Source organism: Choloepus didactylus, chromosome 7 (assembly GCF_015220235.1).
Source record: "Choloepus didactylus isolate mChoDid1 chromosome 7, mChoDid1.pri, whole genome shotgun sequence".
NCBI classification, from domain to species: Eukaryota; Metazoa; Chordata; class Mammalia; order Pilosa; family Megalonychidae; genus Choloepus; species Choloepus didactylus.
In genome coordinates, this window is record NC_051313.1 from 110,415,637 (window position 1) to 110,428,591 (window position 12,955).

The window sequence follows — 12,955 nt, forward strand, 5'->3', positions numbered from 1 at the left end:
GATCCACAACAAGCTGGTCCAAAGCTAAATAGCTGAACTGTGACTCATAAAGATTCTTATTAAATGCTGATACTGCTTAGGCAAAGTGACAGGACTCCACCTGATATGTGACCATTCAACATGGAAAAGAAATGGCAGGTCTTCTTCAAAGTGAACATAAATTCACTAAGAGTGCTGCTCTCTTTATTTTTTAATACAAGCTTACAACATTCAGGACTGCATTTTATTTTGTTTTAAAAATCACATTTAGCTATGTATAGCTGAAAAAATATGATTTAAGTTAGAAAAGAAAACGTACCTAACAAAGGGTGATTTTTACTTCTCTCTTTGGCTAAATGTCTCTTCCCAAACATTCTAGGAAAAAGAAAAAAGGGAAATATGTCTATTAAAAATGGATTCAGGAACAGACTGCCTTTGTAATCAAGTACTTTCAGATAACTGAAGAAGTGCAGAGCTCTGTAAGAGGGTTTTAAAGAAATCCCAAAATACTGGGGAGTGGGGTGGTAGAGTACTATTGATTGATTCTGGTTCAGGGAAGTAAACAAATTATGAAGGACATAAAGAGAATAGAACATCTGAATTAGTAACCTATTGCTATTCACTTCTTGTTAGAGAGCAAAAAGTCACTGAGGAACTAGCTAAGAGCTAAAGAATAAACTTAAAAGATCCCAGACACTAAATCTTCCTTTTATGCCCCATATTGCAGCAGGCCAGTACTGGCAGCATCTTTCTCTGTAATTTCACACAGCTGATACTTAGTAGTATGCCCCAGTTCTGTAAGAGAAGGGAATGAATGATCACACAATGACACTCACATACATCTTCTATGACCAAGGTATTCATATATCTTCCCTGGGTTGGAGATGTTTTTCATCATTTTCTCTGGGAGTTTCTTGAAGTTGTAAGCAGGTAGCATTGATCTTAGATATGTTACCTCATCACAGGACACCAAACCTGGATAAGCAGTTATCATTCTGGCCACTAGGCTCACTTTCGGGCCAATAACTGTGTCAGGAAGACAGTAAAGAGAAGGGTAGAGAATTTTTGGCTATTTCTTCCACCTTCATCCCTTAAGTCACAAAGCTAAAGGTCCAATTTTCTATTCTACCTGTATATTCATGTCTTGCTACTGCCCCAACCACACCACAGAATACTGGTCCATTGGTGATACTGATGGAAACAAGCCTAGGGATCAGAAAAGCAACAAAGGTTAACACTCAATCAAAATTTCAAGTCAGGCACTAGATCTGCCACTACCCTAGATTCAGAACTCCAGTTCTGGAGCTCAGAATGGAAAAGGCCAGGGGCTGCTGTCAGTCTACACCACATGATGGGTACAAAGTACTGAATATTAAGGAGATAATGAAAAGGAACAGAATACATCCCTACTCCAGAGTTTTAACTAGGGAATTATTAGTAAAAAAGATTTTTAAATAAATCTTTAATATGTTAGATGTTTTTCCTATGCTTTTTGAAGTACTTTCAAGTTGATTACTCATCTGATCTTTAAAGGGTAATCAATAATAAACCTGTGAAGGTGGTAGGGCAAATATTTTAACCCCATCTGATAAAAGAAAAAATCAAAGGGTTTAATTAACTTTCCCAGAATCATATAGCAAAAGTCAGTAATGATTCAGAACAAGAATCCAGGCTTCTGACTCCTAGACCATGATATTTCTACTACGCCATACTGCCGCAGATAAAAGCCAAAGATGAAAAGAAGATCAACAGATGTCAATACAAGGTTAACATCAAATAATGCCAGAATGTCATGAGTAAAGGTATAATTAGACTGTCAGGGCTTTTGATGGGAGACTTTCTGAATCAAATTAATCTTTGGAATATATATTTCGAATGAGTATGTGTTCATTATTTCATGCATGCATATATTAATTCATTCAACAAGCACTGAGAAGTACCTACACTACCACATTCTGAGCTGGGCTGCCCTGCAGAAGTTCAGTCTGGGGAGGGGCATGGTAGGGACTATGGAAGGTAAAGAGACATATTTAAAGGTCAGCAAGACAAATACAATGTATTAGAGCTCAGTATAGCACATTAATAGAGCAAACAGAAAGGATGGATTATCTCATACTGGACAGTAGAAAGAGTAATCTAGAAAGAAGAAGAAATCGATCTGGATCTTGAAAGTTTAAGACACTGCCAAAGTGGGGCAACAGCATTCTATCCAGTGGGAAAGAGCACACAGGCTTTGCAAATCCTGGTGTTTGTGCAAAACTAAGTAGTTCAAGGCACCTAGAGCACAGAAAGTATCTGGAATAGGGAGAGATGAAGGGACAATCTATTCTACCCAGGACAGAATGGAAAAGTATCAGAGGTATGAATTACTGAAAAGAGAGCATATATTGTTCCAGATGTGGCGAAAGATCAAAAGTGGCAATGAGCAATCAGTACGATAGAGAATACACATATTTACTTAACTGATGTGAAGATTTCTTTTGACAGGTAAAAGATATACAGGTGGAGGAGGATTCTGGGAAGATGGCGACATAGAAAGAAGTGGAAGACTTAGTCTCCCCCAGAACAATTCATAAATGAAAAAAAACCAGTAAATAACCTGGAATAATAGTGGGGAGACAAATGTGACTGTACACTCAACACCCACCGACATGAATTGGGAGGAATGCCCAAGATCACAGCATGAAATCTGTAAGTAAAACTGCAGACCCGTGCTGAGAGCCGAGAACCTAGAGCCGAGAGCCCCTCCCTCACGGAAGCCGCGCTGTGCACTTTCTCAGCCCAGCTCCAAGTGAGCTTTTAATAATAACTGCTCAATACAGACAGCGAATCCTCAACAAGCAGAGGCTTTTGGTGACAACTGACCTTGGGAGAATCGGGGGAAATATTCTGTCTCTTGCTCTCTCTCTGTGGAGAAAACCTCAGCTGCTCTCAGCCCACAAGGCATTGCAGTAAAGACAGCCTCACACATTCTGCATTCTGAAACGAGCTGAGAGCCCCGCGGCACAGCCCAGTGGCCCAGGGCTTCCCTTGAGGGACGGCGCACACTGATGATGTCGCACGGCATTCTCTCGGCTGAGAGAGGATCGTGGCTGGGAGGGGGGATCTGCTCGGAGAACCCAGAGGCGCTACGCCAAGTCCGGTGGTTTGTGTGATACCGAGAGAGAGCTGCCCTTCCTCCCTGGCCACCCGTGCGCACGCCCCACATTCAGGGCGGGCGGCTCCAGCGGCGCGCCCAGGCTGAGTTCTCCAACTGAACACACAAGAATCATTTCCCCACACTCCGTGGGAAAAAAAGGTTGAGAACTGACTGGAGGGATATAGGTGGCTCACAGACGCCATCTGCTGGTTAGTTAAAGTGTACGTCACCAAACTGTGTCTCTGAAAAATTAGATCAATATCCTTTGTTTTTTTTTTTTTGATACAACTTGAAAGAACCCTATCAAGCAAAACAAATGCCAAGAGGCCAAAAACAACAGAAAATCTTAATGCATATGATAAAACCAGATGATATGGAGAATCCAGCTCCAAACACACAAATCAAGATTTCGGAAGAAACGTTACACCTCGCAAAATTAATTAAAGAACAACAATCAAAGAACGAAAACATGGCAAAGGATTTTAAGGACATCAAGAGGACCATGGCCCAGGATATAAGTGCCATAAAAAAGACCCTAGAAGAGCATAAAGAAGACATTGCAAGAGTAAATAAAAAAACAGAAGATCTTATGGAAATAAAAGAAACTGTTGGCCAAATTAAAAAGACTCTGGATATTCACAATACAAGACTAGAGGAAACCGAACAACATCTCAGTGTCCTAGAAGCCCACAGAACAGAAAACGAAAGAACAAAAGAAAGAATGGAGAAAAAAATAAAAAAAATAGAATGGCTCTCAGGGATACGATAGATAAAATAAAACGTCCAAACTTAAGACTCATTGGTGTCCCAGAAGGGGAAGAGAAAGGTAAAGGTCTAGAAAGAGTATTCAAAGAAATTGTTGGGGAAAACTTCCCAAACCTTCTACACAATATAAACACACAAAGCATAAATGCCCAGCGAACTCCAAATAGAATAAATCCAAATAAACCCACCCCAAGACATATTCTCATCAGACTCTCAAATACTGAAGAGAAGGAGCAAGTTCTGAAAGCAGCAAGAGAAAAGCAATTCACCACATACAAAGGAAACAATATAAGACTAAGTAGTGACTACTCAGTGGCCACTATGGAGGTAAGAAGGCAGTGGCATGACATATTTAAAATAATGAGAGAGAAAAATTTCCAGCCAAGAATACTTTATCCAGCAAAACTCTCCTTCAAATTTGAGGGAGAGCTTAAATTTCTCACAGACAAACAAATGCTGAGAGACTTTGCCAATAAAAGACCTGCCCTACTTCAGATTCTAAAGGAAGCCCTACCAACAGAGAGACAAAGAAAGGAGAAAGAGATACAGAGAATTTTAACAGACACATATAGTACCTTACATCCCAAATCACCAGGACACTCATTTTTCTCTAGTGATCACAGATCTTTCTCCAGAAGGGACCATAAGCTGGGACATAAAACAAGCCTCAGAAAAAAAAAAAAAAAAATTGAATATATTCAAAGAACATTCTCCAAACACAATGGAATACAAATGGAAGTCAATAATTTTTTAACTATAACTCCACTATTTACTTCCTACATGATAAAAAATACACAAACTCTAAGGACAAATCAATGGTTTTGAACTCAATGTAAAATATGTAATTTCAGACAACTATATAAAGGTGGGGGAATGAAGGAGTATAGGAACATAGTTTATGTGCCCTATTGAAGTGAAGGTGGTATCAAAGAAAAACAAGACTGATATGGATTTAAGAGGTTAATTTTAAGCCCCACAGTAAACACAAAGAAATTATCAGAGAATATAACCATAGAGATGAAAAGTAGAGTTTGGGTTAAGAGAAATGGGGGAAGGGGCAATGGAAAGTTAAGAAAGGAGTGTAGGGTTGCTGTTTGAGGTGAAGGGAAATTTCTAGTAATGGATGGTGGGAAAGAGCATAACATCATTCTAAATGTGATTAATCCCACTAATGGAAGGCTAGGGAGGGGGTGGAATGGGAAGATTTAGGCTGTATATATGTTTTCACAATTGAAAAAAGAAAAAAAAATAAAAGTCTAACTAGACGACAATTAAATGCTAAGGATGAACTTGGATGGGATTGGAGGGTGGAGGACAGGTGGCTCGAAGGGACACAGTTGAGACATAAGGAAAAGGAAATACAGAATGTAAGCACTGTATCATTGTTGAATCTCTTATACTTCTTAGCTGTGCTTAATGGAATTACATAAAAGAATGTTCTTGTTCATGGGAAGTACATAAGTGAATTATAGTGTATGTTCAAGGATGTGCGCAGCTAACTCTCATACATTCAGAAGACAGAGAAATATACGATGGATGATAGGGAGGGAGGGAAAGAAATAGTGATGTGACAGCATGTTAAAGTTGGTGGATTGAGCTATCGGGGGAGGGGAGTCAGGGTATGATGGAATTCTGTGTATGGGGCTAGTATTGTTTTTGCAACTATTCATGTAACTTTGAATTTATATCAAAATAAAAATAAAATAAAAAAAAGATATACAGGTGGAGAAAGAAGGTGCATGAGTCATAATTAGTTTCATGTTAAATGTACAAATAAACCATTCTCATTTGTTCAGAGAGCACAAAAAGTAGGAACAATCCTAACATTACTATCTCCTAGGCCATCAAAATACCCCTGTCTAGCTCTAAGGATAGGCTTGAGGGCTCTCATCATTCATTCACTGGGCCCACTTCCTGAGGAAGAGAGAGACAGGAACCAGGCAGTTGGTTCTACCAAGAGCAAGACTCATAATCTTCTAAAGTTTCATGCCGCTTCCTCCGCCTAAAATGCCTTTTCCTACTTTCTTTACCTCCTAAACTCCTCCTTTCCCTCTTAACATGGCTGAAAAGCCATCTCTATATTCAAGACCACCCTGGTGCTTGAGAATCAGCTACTTCCTCCCATAGCATTTTGTTGCAGCAACTATAGCATTTTACTTCTACACCCGAATTTCAATATATTACGGTTAGTTGTTTTCTTAGCTGAGGAGGTACTGTTTCATTTATCTTTAGATCCATAGCACCTAGCATAGTGCTTGCCTCATAGTTGTGCTCAACTAATGCTTATTGAATGAATGCATTTATGCATGCAAGATACTCAGCTATTAATTAAATTATGATAATGAAACAAAGAGTACTTTACTCACTAGGTTATTTCTTATTTCTTTCTATTGTGCTTTACAATTTTCCCTTGATCTTCCCAACAACCCATGCTCCTTCCTTCTTTTAAAACCTTTCTCTATTGATGAAGAATTACTTCTTTATTCAATATATATGTAAATATAGGAAAAGTATTTTTGGTGCTGAAAAACTATCATGATGAGATTCCGCACTCTGTGGGTCTCAAAAGTATACTGGAGAAATAGTCACAAGCCAGAAAAGGCTTGATCAGTCATTGGACTCGGAATCATTTTTCTCTTCTGTAAGTGAGCTGAAAACTGAAGGTATTTCTCAGATGAGAAAAAGGAATTTAGAAGAAAACCGAACGTAAAAATAGTGTTTGAAAAAAAGAGATAGGGAATGCGGTTTTTGTTCTGGGTGAGAGCTGATTTGATAGAGGTTTGAGCAATGATTGCTGCTACCGAGCACAGAGGAACTCTGAAACCAAGTTTCCACATTTAAATTACAGGTGAAGAAGCCAAGCTTTAGCATCTGGTTAGTGCAGCATTTCCCAAAACATGATCCTCAGAACACTAGTTTTCCTGGATGTTTATATTTCTGGAAGAAAGTGTTTGGTGATCAAGTAAATTTGGGAAATGCTGAGTAAAACTAAATGTAACAGATTTCTTTACCACAAAACTACTCTGAACCATTGATACATTAATACACACTGTGAACCCCCAAGAAGGAAATACAGTTTGCTTCATTTCACAAATGTATTTGGCCATAAAAATCTCTTTTTCATTAGTATATTAAGGGACTAAGGTTCTATAAAACACACGTGGAAATAGTGAATTAGTGATTATGCTTTAAGTAAAAACCTAGCTTTCAGGCTCTGACATTGCCAAGCTATTTGTTTTACCAACATAATCTCTCTCTGGATCTTAGTTTCCTTAAATTAAGGAGGTCATACTAGATGAACTCTAAAATCCCATCTAGCTCTCTTTAACTTTATTATATTCTAAACTGAGAAAGACTGAAAGGACCAAGTTAGGGCCTAAGAGTCACGGAAGATATCCTTAAGTGCATTGTTAGATGGCCTCTAAAGGCCAAAGAAATGCCTACCTCAATCTGGTGTAAGGGCCAAGGGCAGGACCCTTGAAGGCCACAGGTCATTGCAAAATTCAAGAACAGAAAAGACCACCACTAGAATGGATGGCCTAGCATGCCCATACTAGAGAGAAGACTGGGAGGTAGGGTGTAGGATCCCACCAAGGCTGAAAGAAATGTCAACACATATCTGCCCTGGCTAAAAGTATCTATAGAGCAACTGTAGCATCTTGCTTTTCTGTAAAATAAGGAGTTGGATCAGATAATATCTGAATTCCTTTCCAGAACTAAGATTTTATGACTATGGATCTACAGTTATACCACATCAGTAATATGTATCAACCCTTTCAGGGAAGTATTTGCATTTTATATGAGGCAGCTGTGAAGTAATTAAAAAAAATGCTGGATTTGAAGACAAGATCTGGATTTCATTACCAGCTCTGTTATTTGCTAGTAACTTCTCTTCTACAGCCTTAGTTTCTTCCTATGAAAAGAGGGATAAAAATTTTCATTCTAGTAGTATATATTAAATATTCTCTAAATACTAAAGCACTATCTACATATGTGATACAATTTTTATTCATCTTGAATAAGTTATGGTGAGCAAACCAATCTGCGGCTTGATGTTAGCATTAGAAATAACCGTTTTCCAAATTCATTCATGTATATACTTTCTGCATAGATTTAGGAAAAAAATAACTTGAAAAGTTCCAACCAACTTTTTCAGAGTAAACGAGTGGGAAAATGGATTTTTTTAAATACCGTTATTAGGACTAGAGCTGTGTGGAAGGCGTGTGTGTGTGTGTGTGTATCGAACAGGGGTGGGGTGGGTGAGGGAAATATGCTCAGTGCAAAGTCTAGAAAAAGCAATGGGATCTGGGACAGATGAAGAGCAAAAGTCAAGAAAGAGTGAAATAATCACTTGTGGTCCCTTCCTTTCTAGGTAATCTATAACTCTTCTCTCCTCTCCTCCTGTAGAGAGGTTGCCTTTGTTCTGTATCTCCTACATTTGTAGACACCTTATTTCTATCAAATTAATTTATGCATTTGCTTGTTCCTTTGCAGTGTTCTTGAATCTTGCTACATGAGTTTTGTTTCTCTCACTGGATGGAAACATCTTTATTTTCCCTGGATATACAGTAGAGTTCTGCGTACAGTGATTTCTAAATAAATCTTGTTTGCTGACTTCCCTTAGCATGTGTCCTCGCCTTTAGATAGATTCTGGACACCTTCAAACCCTGCTACTTGTCACTGCCTCCTCCCCTGCCCAAAGAGCCCCCTGGGGCCCGAGAAGCTCCTCTCTGCCCCACCTTCCTCCTCACTTGGTCTCAGCAAGATTCTCCCAGCAGAAGCTGAAAATGCTGAAGGAGCTCTCCAGGGCATGGGCACACTCATCTGGCTTCTTGTCTCCAGGAAGGCCAAAAAAACAAAGGAACATGCAGCCCTGGAAAAGACGACATAAAGCAAAAGAGAAGTTTATCTGGGGAAGGAATAAGGTTTGTCTTGGTTGCACCAACTCCCTTGAATGAAGCCAGACCCTGTCCTGACTGGTCTTCTGTTAATAACGTAGGATTTGATAAGATTCATGCAATGGGAGAGAACTAAGATGGCGGCTAGCTGAGACAGGGTGAAAAAAATGCCTCCGTGAAAAACACTAGCTAAAAACCAGAAAGTGACCTAGAATACCGGTTACAGCGATGCACCAACTGGATGAGGGCTCCTAGCTCCAGAGGGGCTGTATACTTGGTGAAACCAGGAGTTGGCATTCTGAAACAAGTGAGTAAGCTGGCTGGAAGACCCGCAGCCGTGCGGTGGGCTGGGGAAGCCAGGGTTCAGCATATGGAGACCAGCTGGCTGTTTAAAAAAAAAAAAAAAAAAAAAGGAGCGGCTCCAGTAGCAATTGTCGGAACCACGCAGAAAAACAGCAAGAGGGGGCTGGGCTGGTCTCTTGCTGTCTGGCCGGGAAGATAGCCCGCAGCAGATACCCTGGGTTTTGGGGGAACGGAGGGGAGAGCCGGAAGCAGAAAGAAACCCCGCGGCTAGCAGCTAGCCCCTGGAGGGCTGGATAAACTCCTGCCTGGGGCCGTGCCCACAGCCCAAAGCCCCGCCAGTTGTCCCGGAGCTGGGAAGGAGGAACGGTGCAAGGAGGAGGGGGCTGAGATGCCCCACTCGGCCATTTTTGCTTTGGGCTGGGAGTGCGCCGCCACGGCCCGGGGCTTCCCTTGTGGGGTGGCGCACACTGATGACGTAGCACAGCCTTCCCTTGGCTGAGCTACTGGAGGAGCGCGGCTGGGATGGGGGATCCGCTCGGAGAACCCAGGGACGCTACGCCAAGTCCGGTGGTTTATGGATCAGCAAGAGTGAGAGGCTGGGGCTGAACTGAAATGAAGGCTTAGACTTGTGCGGCGGCCTTGAATCTCCGGGATCCTGGGGGATTTGAACATTAGAACTGCCCTTCCTACCTGGCTACCGGTACACACGCCCCACATTCAGGGCGGACAGCTCCAGCAACACACCCAAACTGAGTTCTCCAACTGAACCCACAAGAATCATTTCCCCACACAAAGCGGAAAAAAGGCTGAGAACTGATTTGAGGGATATAGGTGACTCACAGACGCCATCTGCTGGTTAGTTAAAGTGTACGTCACCAAACTGTGTCTCTGAAAAATTAGATCGATATCCCTTTTTCTTTACAACTTGAAAGAGCCCTATCAAGCAAAACAAATGCCAAGAGGCCAAAAAACAACAGAAAATCTTAATGCATATGATAAAACCAGATGATATGGAGAATCCAACTCCAAACACACAAACCAAAATATCGGAAGATACAGTATACCTCGCAAAGTTAATCAAAGATCTACAATCGAGGAATGAAAACATGGCAAAGGATTTAAAGGACATCAAGAAGACCATGGCCCAGGATATAAGCTACATAAAGAAGACCCTAGAAGAGCATAAAGAAGACATAGCAAGAGTAAATAAAAAAACAGAAGATCTTATGGAAATAAAAGAAACTGTTGGCCAAATTAAAAAGACTCTGGATATTCACAATACAAGACTAGAGGAAACCGAACAACATCTCAGTGTCCTAGAAGCCCACAGAACAGAAAATGAAAGAACAAAAGAAAGAATGGAGAAAAAAATAAAAAAAATAGAATGGCTCTCAGGGATACGATAGATAAAATAAAACGTCCAAACTTAAGACTCATTGGTGTCCCAGAAGGGGAAGAGAAGGGTAAAGGTCTAGAAAGAGTATTCAAAGAAATTGTTGGGGAAAACTTCCCTAACCTTCCACACAATATAAATACACAAAGCATAAATGCCCAGTGAACTCCAAACAGAATAAATCCAAATAAACTCACTCCAAGACATATTCTGATCAGACTGTCAAATACTGAAGAGAAGGAGCAAGTTCTGAAAGCAGCAAGAGAAAAGCAATTCACCACATACAAAGGAAACAACATAAGAGTAAGTAGTGACTACTCAGCAGCAACCATGGAGGCGAGAAGGCAGTGGCATGACATATTTAAAACTCTGAGAGAGAAAAATTTCCAACCAAGAATACTTTATCCAGCAAAACTCTCCTTCAAATTTGAGGGAGAGCTTAAATTTTTCACAGATAAACAAATGCTGAGAGACTCTGCCAATAAAAGACCTGCCCTACTTCAGATTCTAAAGGAAGCCCTACCAACAGAGAGACAAAGAAAGGAGAAAGAGATATAGAGAATTTTAACAGACACATATAGTACCTTACATCCCAAATCACCAGGACACTCACTTTTCTCTAGTGATCACAGATCTTTATCGAGAAGGGACCATAAGCTGGGTCATAAAACAAGCCTCAAGAAATTAAAAAAAAAAAACACCGAATACACTCAAAGCACATTCTACAACCACAATGGAATACAAATAGAAGTCAATAATTTTTGAACTGTAATTCCACTAGTTACTTCCTACATGATATAAAATACACAAACTCTAAGGACAAATCAAAATAAACAAAACAAAACAAAACAAAACAAAAGATTCATGCAATGGACACTCTGGGCCACATCAACATGCAAATTAAAAAGAAAAACAGAACAAAGTCTTGCTTTAACTAAACCCTTAGTGACTGAAATTTAAAACACAAGAAAATCTGATAACAAGAACTTTTCAAAAATTCAATTTCCAGAGTATAACTTGAGGTAAACCTATGTGGTAATTTGGAGATAAGTATTCCAGAAAAACAGGTTCTTAAAATGTAATCCATTCCTGTGGGTGTGAACCCATTGTAAGTATGATGAGGTTACTTCAGTTAAGGTGTGGCCCAACTTGATCAGGATGGGTCTTAATCCTATCAGTGGAGTCCTTTATAAGCAGAATGAAATTCAGACAGAGAGAAAGCCACAGGAAGCAAGAAGCTGAAGGTCAAAAGAACCTGGAAAAGAAGGGAGCGGCCAGGAGAGGCTGCCATGTGCTTTGTCATGTGACAAAGGAGCCCAGGACCAAGGATCGCAGGCAGCCAGCCCCAGCATGTCAGTCTTCAGGAAGAAAGCATCACCTTGATGACACCTTGATTTGGACTTTTTCCTAGCCTCAAAACCATGAGCTAATAAATTTCCATTGTTTAAGACAACCCATGGCATGGCATTTGCTTGAGCACTCAAAAGAAAATTCAAATATTCTTCATCTATAATATCAAGTATTATGATGCGTTCCTCTCCAAGATCCTCAATTAAGTGAGAAAGAGTTAATCACATTTACTTTATTAATCAAGCCAGAAAATATACTTTTTTTTTTTCGGTACCAGTAAGTCTTTATTCATTGTATTATCCCAGGAAAAATGGGGAATGGGAAAGGGTCAGCATGTGTTACAAAATGATAGCAGAAGGGGAACGAAGTACCCAGGACAAAATCAACCATCAGATAAACATTCCCAGTGATAGTGTCACCAAAGCCCATGGGGGCTCAGTCTCCTGCAGTTCAGGAATGAGGGGAAGGGATTAGGGAACAGACAGGTATACGCTTTCCTACCCTTTCTTCATACCCATAAATTCAAGATTCCACACAAAGCTTTGGTTTCTAGCAGTAAACATGGAGTTACATTCTTCCGTCTCCTGTTAGGCAATCATGTGGCCACTCTGACATAAGTTTCTTGCACCTGCATAAAAGTTCCTGAGTGACTTGGATATCATTCATCTTCCCTCTTTGAATCTCTTACTTCCACTTTCTACATGGAACCACCCCCCACCCACACACACCCATTGTTTCTCTCTATCCTAGGATTAAGCAGGTTTGGTCAATCCAAGTACAGCAGCATTAAACTTTTGGCATGAATCACATCAAGGAATGGTCTTAATTCAGAAGGTTGGGAATGAGGGATGGAGGGTTCCTAGATTCCTCAGGCCTTTTGCATAAGTTGTTGAAGAGTTGTGGAGATAACCTCAAAATTATGTGTATGGGGGGGTGGGGAGAGGGAACTGGAAAGCGAAAGGGGCAATGGGGTAAGTTTTTAGGACAGAAGATCTAGTCCAAAATTGGAAATAAGGGAAGGAGAACATGAAAGAAAGGATGGTTCAAGATCCCCACTTCAAAGAGTGGCTCCCAAGCATGTTTCAGATCTTTTTGCCTGGTACAGAATCTTCTGTCAAAGATGCTTTG

General features: G+C 40.3%; 1 protein-coding gene across 5 annotated transcripts in view; it reads right to left on the reverse strand.

Annotated features, from left to right (window-relative positions):
• Nucleotides 1–12,955, reverse strand: part of LOC119539263 (adenylate cyclase type 10-like) — a 52,752-nt gene that overhangs the window by 21,645 nt on the left and 18,152 nt on the right. For all 5 annotated transcript variants that reach the window (XR_005217817.1, XM_037842643.1, XM_037842642.1 and 2 more), the window contains exons 9-12: nt 8,635–8,756; nt 1,109–1,185; nt 816–1,005; nt 299–354 (exon numbers count right to left, since the gene is read on the reverse strand). Coding sequence is in view for 4 of the 5 variants with exons in the window: in XM_037842643.1 (XP_037698571.1) it covers nt 299–354; nt 816–1,005; nt 1,109–1,185; nt 8,635–8,756 (445 nt within the window). In the remaining variant the exon portion in view is untranslated. The remainder of the gene's footprint in view (nt 1–298; nt 355–815; nt 1,006–1,108; nt 1,186–8,634; nt 8,757–12,955) is intronic.